Source organism: Silurus aristotelis, assembly GCF_946808225.1.
Source record: "Silurus aristotelis genome assembly, chromosome: 13".
In the NCBI taxonomy this organism is placed as follows: domain Eukaryota; kingdom Metazoa; phylum Chordata; class Actinopteri; order Siluriformes; family Siluridae; genus Silurus; species Silurus aristotelis.
The window spans coordinates 20,060,667-20,081,281 of NC_139586.1; the positions used below are offsets into that span (position 1 = coordinate 20,060,667).

The 20,615-nt window shown below is 37.5% G+C and overlaps 1 protein-coding gene across 1 annotated transcript in view; it reads right to left on the reverse strand.

Moving 5' to 3' along the window:
• Positions 1-20,615, reverse strand: part of lrrk1 (leucine-rich repeat kinase 1) — a 108,780-nt gene that overhangs the window by 8,895 nt on the left and 79,270 nt on the right. The window contains exons 28-33 of the mRNA XM_083558967.1: positions 13,140-13,334; positions 11,791-11,942; positions 7,982-8,099; positions 6,428-6,544; positions 2,594-3,492; positions 1,275-1,376 (exon numbers count right to left, since the gene is read on the reverse strand). Coding sequence (XP_083415093.1) covers positions 1,275-1,376; positions 2,594-3,492; positions 6,428-6,544; positions 7,982-8,099; positions 11,791-11,942; positions 13,140-13,334 — 1,583 coding nt within the window. The remainder of the gene's footprint in view (positions 1-1,274; positions 1,377-2,593; positions 3,493-6,427; positions 6,545-7,981; positions 8,100-11,790; positions 11,943-13,139; positions 13,335-20,615) is intronic.

Sequence of the window (20,615 nt, forward strand, 5' to 3'; positions counted from 1 at the left end):
CCAGTAAACCAAAAATAGTAATATCCTCAATCAGTTTCGGCCTAAACCACCTTTAGCTTAATTAAAACAAATGAAATTATAAATGTAAATCATTATTTTTTCCCTTATTAAAACACTTGTATCAGCCATCTTGCTACTGTAATTCAGTGAAGTGTGTTACGCTTTTTCCAACGTTACAATCCCTTTTTTCCTCAGAACTCAAGGTTAGAAGGTGCAAATGCACATTTGAAGTGAATAGGACTATAATTTAGTATGAATGCAAACTATTTTTAATGCAGATTCACTCTGATATAAATGGAATCATCAAGCTCAAGATCAAGTTTATTTCTATAGTGCTTTTCACAATGGCCTCAAAGCAGAATTAGAGAACATAAGAATTTTAGAGATCATATTAGGAATCCTGGGAAAAATGTGGCAAGAAAAAACTCCCTTAGATGGAAACCTTGAGAGAAACTTGACTCAAAAGGGAAATCCATCCTCATTTGGGTGATATCAAGTGTGTGATTATAAATCTTAAAACAATACAAAACACTGAAAAGAGAACTACCATGAGCACTGGAGTGTGTGAATATGAGTAATGTCCTTTCTACAGTCTTAAACAGTCAGTTGACGTTGTGGAACCATGAGCTCCTGAACAACTTATACAATAGCTCAACATCTGAGATCATCATAGATCCAACACAAACTTCTTACGTGAATTGGATTTTCAAGCCACATGAAAATCAAAGTTTTTCTGTAAATAAAGATATGCAGCTTAATAAGTGCTAAACTGGAATAAAAAATGCCTTCTTTACCTGGTAATGACATCAGCCTCATAACTCTACTGCAAAAGCTACAAGTAAAATTTTCTGATAAAGTCAAAGATGTAATTCCATTGTTTAAAGGGAAAATGACCATAGCATGAACACTCATTACAATTTTTTTCCTTAATACAAGCTTACCTTATACATACATTATTATAACCTTACTGTCTCTAAGTATGGACTTCTTTTTTAGTTATTTTTTTTAAATATATAACTTCTAGTTAGTGAATAAAATTTAATATTCCTATCTTCACATCTGAGGCCCAGCTGCTTTTGCTCATGGAGGCTACATGGATCACTGGGCAGCCCTCCAAGCTGTGATAAATGTGATCAAATAGTACATTTACTGCACTGTTATGTAAGCCGGGTTTAAGATTCTTAGATATGATTTGACACAGATGAGGTCGCATGTCAAGGGAAAACTTTTAGGCAGGATTGCGAGGCTGTATATGGCACGGCATTGGCACTCACCCATACTGCTGTACTTCTGGGACAGTCAGCACAGCGATCACACGACCTCGAAGCAGCCCTGACTGTTCCTGCACCTCGATCACCATTATGTCCCCTCCACACCTGTAACATAGAATATAATGATGATTTTATCTCATCATTTGTTCATCACATTACAATCCACACATAGGATTGTAATTTAATCTTTCGTGACAGAACGTTTACAGAGAAGCGTTATCTCGTAAAGCTGTTTTCGTTTCCAGGAATATCGTATTACTTCTCAAGTGACATAATACATTCCAAAAGTTGGTTTAAGCATCCGGTTAAATGCCCTTGATATTAGGCAGGTCCCAGGGCCAGTGCCAAAACAATACTTTCCCGTTAATCCCAGATCAGTAAATAAGAATTTGGACGAACAAAGCCTATTATACAGGGATCCACAATGACTCCATCTGAAATTTCCTCAAACACGTACCCAGGCTTTGACATTTGTGAAAGAAAATCGAAACACCCAAAAAACCCTCTATGGACTAAGAGACACACCTTCAATAATTGACCACATATCAGCTGATTAGTATGAGTATCAGTTTCTTTTGGTCTGCAACCAAGAAGTGCCATCAGTTATCCCAAACCACATTTGGGTGGCAAACTAAAGAATAAGCCATTGACAATGCAAATCAATGCAATGATTTCTTCATACTGATCATCTTTCCCCATCCGGAGGTGACTAGTTATTTACAGGATGATCCCACACCAATATAAAGGGCATGCAAGCTCACTGAATGCTTTGATAAGTATGACTATGATGCAAATCATACACTATGGCCGTTTACACATTTTTTATTTTGAAACCAATTTGACTTTGACAGTATGGGAAATTTTGGAGCGACATGTTAACAATCTCCATCCCCACCAACAAAACACCAATTGAGGGAATATCTGCTCAAATGCAGTTCCGGAGACTTGTAGAATCAAAGCACTGAAAAATAATAGAAATTATAACAAAGAACTAATTATTTGTTTCATGTGCATTTATCTGTATTCATCTTCCATTAATGTTTCCATTGTGCCTTATGTTTTGCTTGTATGTAAAAATATTTTCTCATCGAATTACCCAGAGACAGAGTGTAAAAAAACTGTATTTTGTCTGAATCTGGCATGTATACATTGATGTTATTTATTATTTCAGTGTATCCCACAGGTTTAAAAGAAAGTTGAAGAGTTTAAGGTGATTGGCCTGTGTTTTAGTAACTACTAACAAATTCAAAAACAGCACAAAAATTATTTATTCGCTTCCCTTCCCATCAGCCCTGAACCCAAACATAGAAAGTTTGCAGTACCTGGGTATCCATAATGTGTCGCTAACTGGAACCACATTAAGGGCCTGAAGGTTGGAAATGGTCCGGTTCTGTGGTGGTGGATCTGCACTTTCTAGAGGCAAAGACTCCTCTGAGTTCTGCTCGTCTTGAGCCCTGTCTGAATCCTCACAATCTGTGGAGAAGGGCATGCTGCTGGAGCTGGCTAGGGAGCTGAGGGCACCTGAGCTGGAACCTTCTAAGTTGGTAAGTCCTGCCAGCTGCTCTGAGCTGAACCCTGAGGAGCTGATGGAGCAGTAATCTACTGAGTCCTGCTGGTTGAGGATCTGTGTGCCAGCATCCTTGCTGTGCATTATTGTCACGATGGCATTGTCACTGTGTGTAGGTTTAAGCTCCGGTGAAACTGGTTCCTCTTCCTCAGTTTGTACCTTAGTATCCAAAGTGACATCTGTAACTCCTGCTGGATTCTGGATAGGGAAAACATCTCGTAATGGGTGCGAGTCACCACAGCTGTAACTGGCACAGAGCTGGTAGCTATTGGCATGGTACATTAGCAGCTTGTTAGTGTGGTCATCCAGACACCAGATGGCCTCATCACCTCTGAAACTCGGGGCGGACGCCATGGAGACCACGCAGGAAGGTGGGACGTAAGGGTCGAGGCGGCGAATCGGCTGCAGTGTGAGACTGTCGATCACAAGCATACCTGGCCCATTAGTGTACCACACCTCAGAGCCGGAGCGTACAGGCACGATGCATTTTACAGGGTATGGTCTTTGGCGTGGGTCCAAATCCTCCATCTTCAACAAAGTCTTGTTCACAGTGTGAGAGCACACGTAGGCCTCGCCTTCCAATGGCAAGTCATCCACTAGTGTGTACACAGCAATCAGGCCATCTGCCATGCCAGCGAAAACCCGTGGGAGAGACTGCACAAGCATTGAGACAGTTCAAGTTAGTTACTTTTAATCATCTCTTTATTTTATACATTTCTAACAAAACTTATATTTCACTTTGCTTTCTGTGCCCAGGGTAGCATAACCATGTCATGATTCCTGAGGTATAAATATGAGGTTGCACACATGAAAAACACTGCAGTCAGAAAAGTTTTCACGTCACGACCCAGAAGCCCAGTGTCTCTCCACACAGTGAAGAGGATGGGGGGGGGGGGGGGGGGGGGGGACTTAAAGAACTGCTTTTTTTTACGTGGACTGTCTATTTGAATGTCTAATCTGGGTAAAGCTGTTAAATGCTAATTTCACAAGATCAGTATATCATAAAACACTGTGTCTGAACGTGTTAAACATCGATAGAACTACAACTGACGTGGTCAGTTGAAACCAAAACCATATCATTAATATGTTTGGCAGCATTATATGTCTGCATACAAGCACAAGCAAATAAATATGGAGCACAATATTCATGCCTTGGGGCTATTATTGTGCCAAATAGTTCAAGAATAAATTAAGCTTATAAGCCTTTTGAAATTCTGATAAACCGGATATTTAAGCCAGAAACTGGGTTGCCTTTGCCAGAGGGTTGAGATTTAACCATAGCTAGAGCTTACTAAAATAATTGGCAGCGTACCGAAATGAACAGAGGTGAAGAAGCACAATCAGTGATTTTGCAATGACCATACTGCTGCCTAGACTCACCCTTTTTTCAGAAAAACTATGTCTTTGTGTGCTCAGTCACTTGCTGAAATAAGAGAACAACAGCACCAGCAACACTTAGAGAGTTAAAAAACCTGCTGCCAAGATAATTAGTCTTAAAATCGCTTGTATGTCTTCCATAATATATTTACATATCCAGGATAAAGCCCTTGAAATAATCTCAGACATCTCTCATCCAGCAAACAAAAACAGGACCTAACCGTTTGCCATTTATATTGAATGTTTCTAGGCCTTGTTGCTCTTCTAGGCATATTTTGCTCTCTTTCATACCGTTTACTGCATATATTGGTGTGTAGGAATGCAACTGTCTATGGGTGTGAGAATGTATCATGCTCTATTAATTGAAATGGTAATAAAGTGTGCTTATAATAAATCATTCAGCACAGGTTCTCTACTGGTCAATTTACAGTCATTATTTTGAATATATGATAGGTAAGCTTAGACTCATGCCAATGTGGTCATATTTAACCTACTATTTAACAAAAAATAAAAAATAAACAGTGGCCTGAAAAATGATTATCCTCGACGAACCTAGAGCATTGTTGCCATTTTATTTAGTGTGTTATTTTCGAAATGTGGTTTAGCTCAAGTCCCTAATGCCGCCCTAAAGGCACAAAGCGCTCGCCATTGACCCCGAGCGCTTCAAAAACATAGGTGTAGGCCACATCAAAGTGTACAAGAGGAGTCTAAGTGTGTGTTTGGAGAGGGATGAAGAGCAGCTCTGTCATTGTTGCCTGTTAAGAGGACCATCTGCCTTGGAGAGCTGAAGCACTAACACCTGCACACTGGACACTTCAAACAAGAGGAGGAGAAAGGTGGAAAAGCCTCTGTGTTGGGCAGTGGAGAGGCCCTTCATCGTAAAGACTGGGAGTGGTATGGGGTAAAGTTGGCTAGCAGCTCATTTGCACAAAGGATGTGGTTGCAGGCAAGCAGCAAATGCAAACACTGGCCAACTTATATAATCATTATAATAACAATAAATGTGTGAACTATTGAGACTTTAACATACTACAATTCAAATAGAAATGTAGATTAGTTTATACATTACACTAATGAAAATCCAGCAATATATACAGTCCAGACCAAAAGTTTGGACACACCTTCTCATTCAAAGAGTTTTCTTTATTTTCATGACTATGAAAATTGTAGAGTCACACTGAAGGCATCAAAACTATGAATTAACACATGTGGAATTATATACATAACAAAAAAGTGTGAAACAACTGAAAATATGTCATATTGTAGGTTCTTCAAAGTAGCCACCTTTTGCTTAGATTACTGCTTTGCACACTCTTGGCATTCTCTTGATGCCTACTTTGAAGAACCTACAATATGACTTATTTTCAGTTCACTTTTTTGTTATGTATATAATTCCACATCTGTTAATTGATAGTTTTGATGCCTTCAGTGTGAATGAGCAGGTGTGTCCAAACTTTTGGTCTGTACTGTATATATTTTTTACATCTTTTAATTCATTCACATTTTATAAACATAATTTTAAAAAGCTATAAATATTTTATATTTTAGACTTAATAACTATAAGTCTAACCATATTGAAAGTTGCCTCTGTGACAGTTAACTCTATTACTAGGTATTGTTCTAGTTTTCTCTATTGATTTTTATTTCCACTCATCATTCCCTTCTGGTTTGATCTCTCTCTCTCTCTCTCTCTCTCTCTCTCTCTCTCTCTCTCTCTCTTTTAATATATATATATATATATATATATATATATATATATATATATATATATATATATATATATATATATATATATATATATATATTTACTTTTTCTGCAGTCTTGGCAGTCCACTCTTGTAAAAAGTAAAATATATATATATATATATATATATATATATATATATATATATATATATATATATATATATATATAAATAAATAGATTTTCTCTGAGTTACATCTAACTGACTAACCAACTCCATTCAGAGTACCTTATAATTGAGTAGAATAGCAGAACCCAATCCAGGTGTAAAGATGAGCAGCTTAGGTTGATAGTCTGGTTGAGTTTTGAACTTACCTTATAATTATCAGGCAGAAATTAAGGTCCAAAACAGCTGCTGCCTATAAAGACTAAACTGACAGGCAACAATTTCTTTTTAATTTGTCTTTGGACATCTGAAAGAAGCCCAGCCAGAGAACTGGCAAATGTGTGAACCGGCTTCATACTGACCTCTGACCTGGCTGGCAGCAGCGTGAGGCAGGTGACCACGGCCGGACAACAGAGGAGTTTCTGCGGGTGACTCAGGGGACACATCTCTTTCAGGCTGTAGATAAAAACTTCCTGCTCCTGAAAACAAGCACACAAAAAGCAAGGTGAGTTATCTGCGTCGTTCGCCATGGCTGGACTGCTGGCTAAGGAACAAACAAATAGCTATGCAAGAACAGAATCAGCCACGTGGCCTGGACACTTGTAATACAAAACTAGGTCTAAGCTAAAGTAGGGTTTATATCACATTAAACACCATTTTCAAACTGAAAATTGTGTCTTTTTGTTGAAAGGACATCTGCACAACAGACGACATAGGCATGCCCTTCGGCTATGGTGACACAGCTGACTAAAGTAAATAAATCCTTTTTATGGTGAAATTAATAACAAAAAAGCTAGTGATAAATTAAACTTTAACTCAAACCTGAAAATAGATGTATGGTTTAAGGTCAAAGGACTGTTTCATGTGATGCAGATGTAGAATTGTGTGCTCAATTCAGCGCTTGTTTTTAGCTGAAAAAGAACGAATAGGTTTCTCTGTGTCATATACAGAAAAGAAACAAACATAATGGCACAGAACAAAGGTTTGTGGACACATGATAAAAAGATACATGTGCTTTTTGAACATCCCATTCCACATTTAGTCTGCGTTTGCTGTTATAGTAATCTCCATGCTTCTAAAAAGATGTTCCACTAGATTGTGGCGTGTGAAAGTTCAGTCAGCCAAAAGGGTGTTAGTAAAGTCAGGAACTGGTGTACAGTAGGTGAGGAGACCTGGGTTGCAGTCAGCGTTCCAATTCATCCCATAGGTGTTCAATAGGTGTGAGGTCAGCGATCTATTGCAGATCTAAGAAATACGATCTTCCACTCCAAACCCATCTAAAACATATCTTCATGGAGCTGGCTTTGTGCTTAGAGATACTGTCATGCTGGAACAGGTTTGTGTCTCCAAGCTTCCACAGATGATACACAGACACCCTATACAATTTTCTGCTTCCAACTTTGTGCTAACACTGAGAAAGAACCACGTATGGCTGGAAAACTCAGGTGTCCCAATTTTTTGTCCATATATTGCATATCTCATCCAGTACATTTAACCAGTAAAGCAGTTCAGAAGACACTCCGTGTGTTTGATTTTACATACATGATGTTGTTGTGTATTCATTAGTAATTCACAGTAAAATAAATATTAATTCCAAAATAAAAATTCAACCAAAATAAAAGGACTAGATTATTAACTTCGCAATACATTTGGCAGCACTTCTAATATAACATTCTTATTAAAAAAAAAATAAATAAAAAAAAGAAATAATTATAATAATTAATCAATTCAAACCAAGTTTCTCCAGAATAAGAGCATCACACTGCTGTGTGTAATAAAATACAAAGAAATATGGGGCATACACTAGACTTGAAACTCATGTCTCATCCTAAAGACCTTTATGGCATTTCCATGGTAACATGCAGTGGTATGCTGAAAAGGGCAGCCTGCATAAACTACAATCCCCAGAAGCCCACCTCGGTGGCAGTCCACAGGGTGTTCTCCATCTTCAGCTGACAGCTAAGGCGAGATCCTGGGCATGGCATTCGCTTCACCTCCACCTGACCTTTGGCTGCGTTCACCACCGTGTAGTTCCTGTTACACACACACACACACACACACACACAAAAGCACCTTTTCAGACTGCTTTGGGCTCAGCTGCACCACTAGAATCCGCTTATGAGTAATTTACAAACAAGTTGGGTCAAGAACGCACAATTCACAGCTTAAAAAGAGATTTTATTTGCCATGTGTGTTTACATGACAAACGACGGAAACACTAACAAGCTCGGATGGGAGAAAGCAAACGCCGCAAAGCTGATTTATTTCCGTTTTTCTGTTTGAAGGTTTACCGTAAATTAAACTGTTACAGAACAAACATTGCTTTTTGCTTCGACTGGGAAAGGGACGAAAACACACTTTGTTGATTTACGCAAATCATTAAGCCATTTCTAAAATATCGTGATTCATAGCTATACGTCTGAAGTCATTAATCTCGCTGTACTGCGATTTGCTCCTTCTTATGGCTCAATTCCCCAAACGAGTCGCTCCATCACGACCCGGAATTGGCTCTTCGTTATTATTGCGGCTGAAATTACAAATCCAATTTCTTAATAAAATGGACATTATCTTGACGATAATTGATCTATTGAGATGTCCGCTGTTAACCTGTCCTCATATAATCTAATAAGCAAAACTTGAATGAGAAAACCTCTTCTCATATGGAAAGATTACAGTCTCTGGCTCTGTTCTGTAATTTTATCACTTCTGATCACAATTTACTGTCACCTTTAATAAGGCAAAGGAGATAATTCCACCTCGAGTAGGTGGCTGGTGTGTAGTATTTTAGGAATTTTCCACTCATTTCAATGTACAATTTAACTAGATTCTGTTTAACTGAAAAGGTTACTACTTAAAACAAATACTCAAACTAAAGTAATTGGAGTCCTCAAGAAAATAAAACATCTAGTCAAACACCATTCAAATCCCACACTAACTGGTCACAACAGATCAGATTTATATATAAGGAAAAGCAATGGTGACCATTCACTCTAAACAGAGCTTTCAGCTTATGAGATGTTTTGTTGTCTCTTACACATAATGATGCCATCATGTCCTACATGCTGTTTCTTCAATCAAAAGATGTCACATCAATACCAGATGCATACTGGGAAAACCATTCTCTTTCCAGCCTGCCAAAAAATAATTCTGAGAAAATGTGCCACTGTAGAGGTGAACAAATCAGTAGCAGGGAAAAAGAGAACAGACAGATTTCATGCCTGGGCTTTTAGTCTTTATTTACAGTCACCAGGCAGACAAGTAATCTAAACGACCACACAAAGAAGCAGAAGAAGCAGAAAAAGGAAGAAGGAGAGAAAACAAACTACTCTGTGATTTTTGTCTGCATATTAAAAGAATAGAGCGAACAATACGACTATAGTTTGTATCACCTGACTTACTTTATTTGTTTATTAAAAAAAAATGTTTATGCATAGACAGTGTTTTTTTGTTTGTTTGTTTGTTTGTTTTTAGGTCAAATGCTTGACACAATTTTCGTTATGTACATGTCCTAATTGTTCCAAAATTTAGGTGCATATTTAACTTTTTTTTTGTCATTTTTTTGTTTATTATTATTATTATTACTCACCATAATAGCAATATGTTTTTATATTTCTTTACTTCTTTATTTATTTGAAAGAACTAAACGTGTTTGCTTGTATCATGCTAATTGATAATCTGTATTTATTTCTATATTCCTGTGTGACTATATTAATTTATGTTATTCTAAGATTTTTATGACATTTAATTCCTGTTCAATTTCTCTATTGGCCATTCTTATCTATTTAAAAATATCAGATTTTATATATATATACATATATAGTAAGTTCAGGTTAAGAAGACCGTGGGGATTGGGGGAAAAAACATTTGGACCGTTGGGCTTGCAAATTGTTTGTATAAGAATTAATTTTTTCCCTTCTGTTTTTTGAATAATGTTTGTTGGAATAAAATTGTACTTATGTATTGTCTTCTGGTACATTCACGATGAACTTGTTTGGTCATTTTGGACCCTGTATCTATAATAAGATTAAAGTAAGCACTTCCACTAATGCTTTGGTATATAGGATATATGTGGAGCACTCTGTAGGGGACTTGCTGTTTTGCTGTGTTCCAGTATAAACAAAGCTCTCTTTCTTCTTGCATTTCTCAGGCCCTGAATGTAAATTACAGCACCTTTCAGCGCATCTCGTGGCCGCTCCATTTGGCATGATGACATAGCCGTGGATGTAATTGCCAACACCTGGGCCGCGAGATAAAAGCCGGCCATTCAAACTGTGTCAGGATGCCTCAGGTGGCTGGCTAAGAGACCAGAAACAAAGCAGCCGTTCCTCATCTCACCTGGAAGCTATCTCCTGTGATGAGCTTCAGACCACTGCCGTTTATCTTACAGGAGACCTGTCGCGCATAATAACAAGCTCATGAATATGAATTCGCCCGTAAACAGATTTCTAAGGGCCTTGTGGTTCATCTCAATATTTTCACATTAACTCGGGTTAATAGGGGTGTTTTAGTATCACGACTGTGGGGGGATTTAAAAGAGGTAATAACTGGAGTTAATGAGGAAGAGAGCAAATGTATGGACTAACTGAAGAGTGCTTACTCTACAAGGCAGCTCTTTGAAAAGTTGATTAACTTTAAAGTCAGCAGGAAATATATTTACTTTAATTAAATACAGTATTTCAATTGAAATTTCATTTCATTTTTCACAGTTAATATCTCATCACAGGTCATGGCATGGGTTGTAAAATTTGCTAGGTTACCTGAGACACAGACATGGTCCCAGGGTCTGTTATAATGAAGTTCTATTTAAAAAAAAGCTAAAAATTCATTAGCCTGGGCCATTACTTCAATTAAACCCATTTTACACCAAACCCCAGAGGCGCCAATCTAAAACGCTTCCAAGGTAATCGGCGTTCTTTTACATCAGATGCCTGCAGTGTCGTGCATTTCTGCCCTCCAGTTTATGCAAACAGCACACAGGCTATATTTAAGGCTGTCTCCTGCGAGATATTATCACATCGCTGTGAAGTTGGTTATAAAACAAACTCTGTGAGCGTTCTGACCAATTATTAATGTTAATTATTAATTAATTACATTAACATAATGAAATTATCAAGAATTAACTCTGAATTGTTGGTCAAAACGCTCACCGCAGGAACTAGCAGGAGCAGGTGTGTCCAAAGTTTGACTAGTAGTGTATTTCACCTCATCGCTTAAATCCTGGTAATTCCACAGGCATCCATGGCCAGGATTCCAAGAAAGCAAAACTGGCCGTGCTCTCTTGGAGGGAGTGAAAGCATACTTTCTCTACTACCTATTAATCACTAGCTAAACAAGAGAGCATGACATTGCACGGGCAGCAGTTCGAAAATGCGGTCAGAAGGCTTCATGTGCCCAGGAGGCAGCATTTAATAGCCTTCATCCTCCCTGGTTGGTTACTGTTGTGTTCTAGAAGGTTGATAGCTGCCATGTAATGAGAGATGCCTGATGGTGGGGGCGAGCTGGGAGAAAATTTCCAAAAACAAATACACAAAACCCTAGAGTTATCCCAAATACTTAATGTTAAGTGAAAAGACCCACTGAAATAAAAGATAATATTAAGTGCAGTACTTGAACACGTGCTGTTACTACAAAAAAGAAAATCCTCATTTTCATCTGAGCCCATAGAGCAGGACTGAAAATGGAAACTAGTTTCCAAAGGCTTGCCCACACACACTCCCACACGCACCTGTTGTCTTTTTCTCCGTCCCAGAAGACGGCGCTGTAGCCCTGAAGCGAGGAGAGGAAGAGCTGGCTTTGCTGCTCGCAGGGCAACAGGTACCTCAGACAGGCAAAACTCGGCTCCTGCATCTGTCTTAGGATAGGCATGGCTAGAGGACGCTACACAAACACACACCCACAGCCATTAGACTGCAACAGTTACTTAAATGCATTTATTTTTTTTTTTTTTCAGTCCACAGGTAGAGACCAAGACGTTCTGCTTTAATTTTTTTGTCTCTGATGAAGCAGAAACATTTTCTAAACAAGGAAGTTTCACAATAGCGTTTATATTACAACAGGTTCAAGAAACATACACAATTATTAGTGCACTGCTAACTGAGTCCTATAGATAAAATTAACATACCACAGCAATACTCAATTATGAACTCAAGGGAAGTGGTAACTCAGTGGTTAAAATGCTGGACTTCTGATTGGAAGGTTGTGAGTTTAAATCCCAACACAACTAAGCTGCAACTCCTGGGCCCCTGAGCAAGGCCCTAAACTCTTAACTGCTTAGTTGTATAAATAAGATAATTGTTAGCTACAATTGCACTGACTGGTCATGTGCTGTTGATTCATTTTCTATAGCAGCATTGATCAGTTTCATCTTAGCTCTGCTGCAAGGCAAATCAATCCACATTGTCTAATCTAATAAAAATGAAAATCAAATAAAAACAAATAAAAGTGTTGATTTCTACCGATGATGTAAGGGGGTATTTATTTAACAGTTATAAAAGAAACATCATATACGCATATTATTACAAGAAAATAATCAACTTCTTTTTATTAAACTATATTAATATAGCATATCAGCATTGTGTTTACGAAGATGCTTATTGAAAGCACAGCTATTCAGTTTATTATAAATATTTTCAGGTCTGAAAGATACATTTTAATTTAAGACTAGAGCTGAAGCCTCATTAAAGAATATAACATGAGATCTGAAGTAGGGTAACTTGAATAGACAAAATGTGAAACTATTTTAATAGGGGGTGGTGAGGACCTTTCGGAAGCAGCACACACATAAAACAGCCAATTAAATATTTAACAGTGTGATATTTATATAGATTTTTCTTTCGACAAAAACAGAACCCTCAGGGGTGCGTCTTGTTGTCTAGAGGAGCTTGTTCTGAAAATATGGTACACACTTTCGGGCCAAATTCAATTACGCAATGCAACTTAAAGAGAAAATCCTCAGCAAAAATACTCTGAAGCCATTAGTATTCAACTCTGACCCATTCACTATACGATATTAATTTATCTAATGCCTTATGTAGAATTGCATTTTGGAGACACTGAAATACATCTATTTTGTACCTTCTCTGGTTTGGTTTCCCAGCATTCCTGCATCAATGCCTGGAGGCAATAGAATTGCACTTCCTCTGGGATTCCCAGAACAGGCCGTACACCCTTGGAGAGTTTCTTCGCTATCTGCAGCTGGTGATGACCCAATGATGGCCGGCGTCCAGACAACAGCTCGTATAGGACCATCCCATAAGAGAACATGTCCACCTGGGACACAAAGAAAGAGGAAGACAGAGACACAAGGGGCCAGAAAGCTTTATTAGCATAGAAAAGTCATTAAACGTACAGTAATTGCTTTATGGAGCTTGACGTGGTAAAATGTACAGGAGAAAAAAGAAGGAAAGAGCTGGCATGGTGTCTATTCTGTAACATTCCTGGGTTTTATATTTGGCTCCTGTTCTTTTGTCTGTTCTTTTCGGACAGAATGGAACCAGGTCATATCTGGATTCCGTTATCAACATTAAGCAATATCTAAGAATGAACCGAAAACTTGGCTAAAAAAAAGATTATGTGATTATTGTGTGATTTTAGAAAGGACAGGTCTCGCAAAATGGGAAAAACAGCCATGGTTTCCCCACGTTGCTAAAATTACAGTAGCGTAGACTGACATCATTTGGTAAGTATTTAAGAAATGAAGGAAGTGCGCCAGAGGCAGGGACTCGTCTGGACAAATGTCATATAAGGAAGTGCACTACATTCCTTTTGCTTGAGCACAGCAGCCTCTCACAGTGCCTAAAACCTGAGAAACATATTCAATTGTTTAATTACAAACAGACTCATTTAACTACTGAGAATACTTTCCAAAAATACTTAATGTGGCTAATTTGAGGTGTTTTAAAATCAGAACTGTAGAAAGTCTTGATTTACTATAGACTGCAAAATGTATAATTTGGTATTCCTTACTATACAACTAAATAAATTACAAAATATAATTCTTTTTTACTTTTTGTATATTTGTATTGTCACAAAGCAGATCTACAGGAATAAACAGATTAAGAAAGTTAAATCTAATACATTTATTCCTATAAATGACAGAATTAGAAAAAATGCAGCAAAAAAAAAATAAAAAATTAAAATAAAATATGCAGTTAAACCATGATTTTCCGATTGAAGTTTCCCTTCACTTAAACTTGGAGGCCCAAACTTGTTCTAGCATGACAATGCCCCTGGGCACAAAGCCCAACTATATGAAGATATGGTTTACATGTGTTGGAGTGAAAGATTTTAAGTGGGCTGCAAAAAAGCTTTGACCTCAACCTTATTAAACACCACTGGGATGATTTGACCTCAACCTTATTAAACACCACTGGTACTTGACTTTACTAATGCTCTTGTGGCTGAATGAGCACAAATCTCCACACTCCAAAATCTAAAGGAACTTCCCAGAAAAGTGAAGGTTAATATAACAGCAAATGGGGACTCAATGTGGAATGGAATGTCCAAAGAAACATACAAATCTTATGGTCATGTGTCCACAAACTTTTGTAACTTTGTAAGTTTATGAAATTAGTCATGTTAATCACAGCATACAGTAATGTATTTAGGGAATTGGACAGAAGAAACATGGAGAGCAAAACATATTATGCAATTGACTGCTAATTAAACCCATAACTCCTTATCATGCAGTACTGGATTGGTGAGTGATTATGCTGTAAATAGAATCAGCTACTTCATTCCCCGAAATCATGTGACTTTAACAAAATTCTAGCATTGCACATCTTGCTAATATTACAATGCATGAGGGAAATCAGGGTTTGGAGCTTTGGTGTGTACAGCCCTTTACACTCGTTTAACCATTGCATTTTTCCACTTCGTCTTCCCAGTGTAATACCGGTCATTATACAGCAGTGCTGGTAAATTCTTAATTCTTATTGATCATAAGCTCTTACATTACTAAAATATATAAAAAAAATATTCAATAGTATTAAAAAGTAATTAAATCTTTTGGCAAAGGACTTTTTTTTTTTTTTTTTAACAAAACATGCATTATTTTAGGAAAAGGATCAACATGACCTTCCTCTTTAACTCAACAATAGTTCGAACCCCAGTCACTGCATCTTAACATAAACTTAGGGAGATCTTTAAGAAATCTGTGCTGAAGTCAAAAGATAAAAGAGGCAAAAATCTCAGGTTTTATCGACACTGCTGCTCAAACAGATTTCTATCTTTCCTTTGAGGGGTTTTAAAGCACACTGACAGGATGAGAAAGATTTAAAGCCCAAAATCTTGAGGCTGTACATGCTGAACTCAGGGTTGAGCATCAGCATTCCTCATTAACAGAAGCCTATAAGAAGAGCTGAATAAGCTGAGTGAGTATTAACACTGCTTCACTTCCTGAACAGAGCCCAGTCTCATCTATTCAGTACTTCTATTATTAATATTTGTCACTGCCATCAAAATTGCTATCGCTTACTATGCTATATATTTATTTTAGATTTAATGCAGCTAATTTGTGCTATGTTGAACCTAAACACTGACCCCAATCTTCGAAACTGAAGTTTTTAGGAGGATTTTGCGTTATTTAAAAAAACAAAGAGCTAAATGCCTCCACAAGCTCAAACTGCCAGATATTTCTATACCGGTGGTCCCCAAACAGATATATAACATTACCCTCTTTCTTTACTTGAGAAGATTTTCTGAAAGTTTTCTGCGATTGTCCTGACTGAGTTGAATATTCAGTGCAGCTTTAAAAAGCTCATTTAAAAGACATAAATCTATAAATTTAGTCTGGAGCTAGTGGCTGCAATTAGACAAGTAGTTGTATTGTTCTTGATTCTGAGAGCTTGATCAATTTTGCACAATGATATGCAATAAATGCATTTAGGGTGAAATTTCTACATGAAATGGAGCTCTCAGAAATGCATCAAAATTTGTGGACTGCTCTGAAAATATGTCTTATTCATCCAGTGTCTGTCACTTTTTAAAGCTGAAACTAACTGCGACTGCTAGCAACAACATACAGTTCAGCGTCAGTTCAACATCAAGCAGAACATTTTGAGAAGAATAAATGCAGGAAGAAACGCCTGACTAACTTGCCACAACACCCATAGCCTCATTTGCACGTTTTTTTAAATAGAAGGTTTAGGGATCAGGATAATGTATTAGATATCAATCAGTGTTTCACTCATTAATATAATTTTTATTAAAAGATTGGTGTGCTAGGAGTAACAGAGACTTTTGACATAAACTAAACCAAAGTAATTAATCAACAGTCTATAAAAATGATAATAGGAACATTATAGCCATAATGAATAATAGTACTTTGGATACTTGAGTACATTTGAAGGCAAATACTTTTATACTTTAATACTCATGTGAGCACTTTTACTTTTACTGGTGTAATATTTTACCTAGTGTAGCACTACTTTTACTCAAGTGCCTGCTTCCTGAACTTCGTCCACCACTTATATGTACTATAAGAAATCTATAAGATACACTCACCACAGGCTTAAATAAACTGAATTTATTTAATTAATTAATTAATAAATTATATTACTAAAAGTATTTAAGTTTTAGAAAGCTACATATAATATATATATATATATATATATATATATATATATATATATATATATATATATATATATATATATATATATATATATATATACAGTGAGGAAAATAAGTATTTGAACACCCTGCTATTTTGCAAGTTCTCCCACTTAGAAATCATGGAGTGGTCTGAAATTGTCATCGTAGGTGCATGTCCACTGTGAGAGACATAATCTAAAAAAAAAATCCAGAAATCACAATGTATGATTTTTAAACTATTTATTTGTATGATACAGCTGCAAATAAGTATTTGAACACCTGAGAAAGTCAATGTTAATATTTGGTACAGTAGCATTTGTTTGAGGTCAAACGTTTCCTGTAGTTTTTCACCAGGTTTGCACACACTGCAGGAGGGATTTTGGCCCACTCCTCCACACAGATCTTCTCTAGATCAGTCAGGTTTCTGGCCTGTCGCTGAGAAACCACGGAGTTTGAGCTCCCCCCAAAGATTCTCTATTGGGTTTCGGTCTGGAGACTGGCTAGGCCACGCCAGAACCTTGATATGCTTCTTACAGAGCCACTCCTTGGTTATCCTGGCTGTGTGCTTCGGGTCATTGTCACGTTGGAAGACCCAGCCTTGACCCATCTTCAATACTCTAACTGAGGGAATGAGGTTGTTCCCCAAAATCTCGCAATACATGGCCCAGGTCATCTTCTCCTTAATACAGTGCAGTCGCCCTGTCCCATGTGCAGAAAAACACCCCCAAAGCATGATGCTACCACCCCCATGCTTCACAGTAGGGATGGTGTTCTTGGGATGGTACTCATCATTCTTCTTCCTCCAAACACGTTTAGTGAAATTATGACCCAAAAGTTCTATTTTGGTCGCATCTGACCACATGACTTTCTCCCATGACTCCTCTGGATCATCCAAATGGTCATTGGCAAACTTAAGACGTGCCTGGACATATGCTGGTTTAAGCAGGGGAACCTTTCATGCCATGCATGATTTCAAACCATGACGTCTTAGTGTATTACCAACAGTAACCTTGGAAACGGTGGTCTCAGCTCTTTTCAGGTCATTGACCAGCTCCTACCGTGTAGTTCTGGGTTGATTTCTCACCTTCCTTAGGATCATTGAGACCCCACGAGGCGATATCTTGCATGGAGCCCCAGTCCGAGGCAGATTGACAGTCATGTTTAGCTTCTTCCATTTCATAATGATTGCTCCAACAGTGGACCTTTTTTCACCAAGCTGCTTGGCAATTTCCCCGTAGCCCTTTCCAGCCTTGTGGAGGTGTACAATTTTGTCTCTAGTGTCTTTGGACAGCTCTTTGGTCTTGGCCATGTTAGTAGTTGGATTCTTACTGATTGTATGGGGTGTACAGGTGTCTTTATGCAGCTAACGACCTCAAACAGGTGCATCTAATTTAGGATAATAAATGTAGTGGAGGTGGACATTTTAAAGGCAGACTAACAGGTCTTTGAGGGTCAGAATTCTAGCTGATAGACAGGTGTTCAAATACTTATTTGCAGCTGTATCATACAAAGAAATAGTTTAAAAATCATACATTGTGATTTCTGGATTTTTTTTTTAGATTATGTCTCTCACAGTGGACATGCACCTACGATGACAATTTCAGACCCCTCCATGATTTCTAAGTGGGGGAACTTGCAAAATAGAAGGGTGTTCAAATACTTATTTTCCTCACTGTATATATATATAAAAAACAGTGCCATCCAAAGTCAAAGACACTTAAAAATGCCATTGTGTCAAATCCTTTATTAAAATTGTATTCTATGTATTTTTAATAAACATTTAGATTTTTACATTTTGCAGTAGTAAAACCAACTGTCCATAGACCTTTCAGTATTGAAATCCAACATGGTTTTAACAAGAAGCCTATTTAGCAAGATGCTTTTAAAATGCTGAATTTTTTATTCAATTATAAAAAAGAGCATGGAAAAATTGCAAGCAAATGAATCCCTTAAAAGGGTGATTTTATTTATTCTTTACCCTTTTACTTGTAATGTTTTTAGTTTTTGCCTTCAAAATCTAAATAAATTATTTGCTTGTATTCTTGTATCTCTTTACTAGCTGCCATCTGTTATATAACAGTTTATATAAAAATATAACTGCATCAATCTTTTTTTAACATAAAATCTAAAAAAAAACAAAAAAAACACAAACCTTAGCCTATATTTTACTTTACTAGCTGTACTGTTCTCTCAACACACATTCAGACATTCTGGAAAACCTGCTACCATCTGTTATACAACAGTATATTGTGATGCACTGTACTGAGTTGGCTCAGTTTGGTCACTATTATTAAATATCTTCATATTCAATCTGAAAATATTGTCTAGCATTCATGTATGCTAATTACACTGGCTGCTAAATATAGCTCCAAGCAATAGCCGGCAGCAGGTGGTGGGATTTAGCAAAGAGAAGCATAAACTACGGCACTGAGAAATTAATGAACCAACTGATGCTAAACAAACATCTGAAATTGAGATTTGTTTTGTGGAAAAGACAACAGGGAGTTGCAGCTATTTTACATCTCGCTGTTGGATAAGTTGGAGAGGACTGGTGATAAGTAGAATTATACTACTAGCCAATTGGATAACTGTGAATGACCAATAGACTTGACCACCTCTAAAGTGTGGCTGCAAAAAATACATGAATTTTTTACCCTTTTTCCCTCAGGTTAGTCAGGAAGTATATGTAAACAAGACTTGGAAAGTCACCAGCATACCCCAAGCCACATATTGGTTAAATGTACTCACTTATCAAGAAACACACCGATTCCCCCATGAATTCAGTTCCACATCTCTCAAACACATGGCACCAATGTGCTTCAGTTATAAAAACAGGTAGGTACTGATTGAAAATTAGATCGGATCAAAGCATTAATTCTTTCCCATAACACCAATAACACTGGATTTTATAGGATTAAATCAATACACATTTTGACCAAATGTAATCCTGTGTAAGCAGGCTATAAAAACAAAACTACGGCATTAGTGGAGTCCTTTGGTGCTTCCATGTCTTTAATGGCAAAAATGCCTGAAAGCCATAAGAAAATTACAGGCTGAAAATTATGAGACCATCTTAGGTTTCCTATGTATGATGAAGTCACCAGGTTTGGCCAGTGAGAGCCTGGGTGAGGTTTGTGGTTCTGTCAGAAAACGTGGCAAGCATGATCATGAGGATGAAGTCATCATAGAAATGACTTCAGCTACTGTTTCCTATCAATTTATTTATTTATTCATTTTGGCTCAGATGAATCACGACTGATGGAATGATTCAAGGTCAGCTCGTATCTCTCAAAAAGTATGCTTCGGCACAACAAAAAGGCAGGGGGTTTGGTTACTCTAAAGATTTGCTAGTTGTAATGGCAGTTATAACATTCTTCTGATTATAGTTTTTATTAAACTTTTAAAATCAAGGTCACAGGAATGGACATATATGCTGAAACATGCATTCGATCTGTAACCTCACATTCGATCACAACCTCAGCTCACTGTTTCTGCTGAGGAGACTAAGGTCTTTTGGAGTGCAGGGAGAGCTACTGGGGACCTTTTTGACTCTGTGGTGACCTCAGCCATCTTCTATGGTGTGGTCTGCTGGTGCAGAAGCATCTCTACTGCAGACAGAAAGAGACTGGACAAGCTGATCAGAAAGGCTAGCTCAGTCCTGGGGATTCCCCTGGACACTACAGGAGCATGGTAGCAAAACTACATCATTACTGGAGAACGACTCTCACCCTCTGTATGAAACAGTTCCATCTCTGAGCAGCTTCTTCAGTGACAGACTGTTACATCCTAAGTCTAAAGCAGCGATACAGAAAGTCTTTTCTCCCTGCTGCTATTAGACTTTACAATCAGAGCTGCTCCCAGTGAACCAGTCACCAAAATATACACTGTTATTACTGTTTAACTGTGGAATAATAACAATAAATGCAATAACAATAATTTTAAACCGTGCAAATTTGT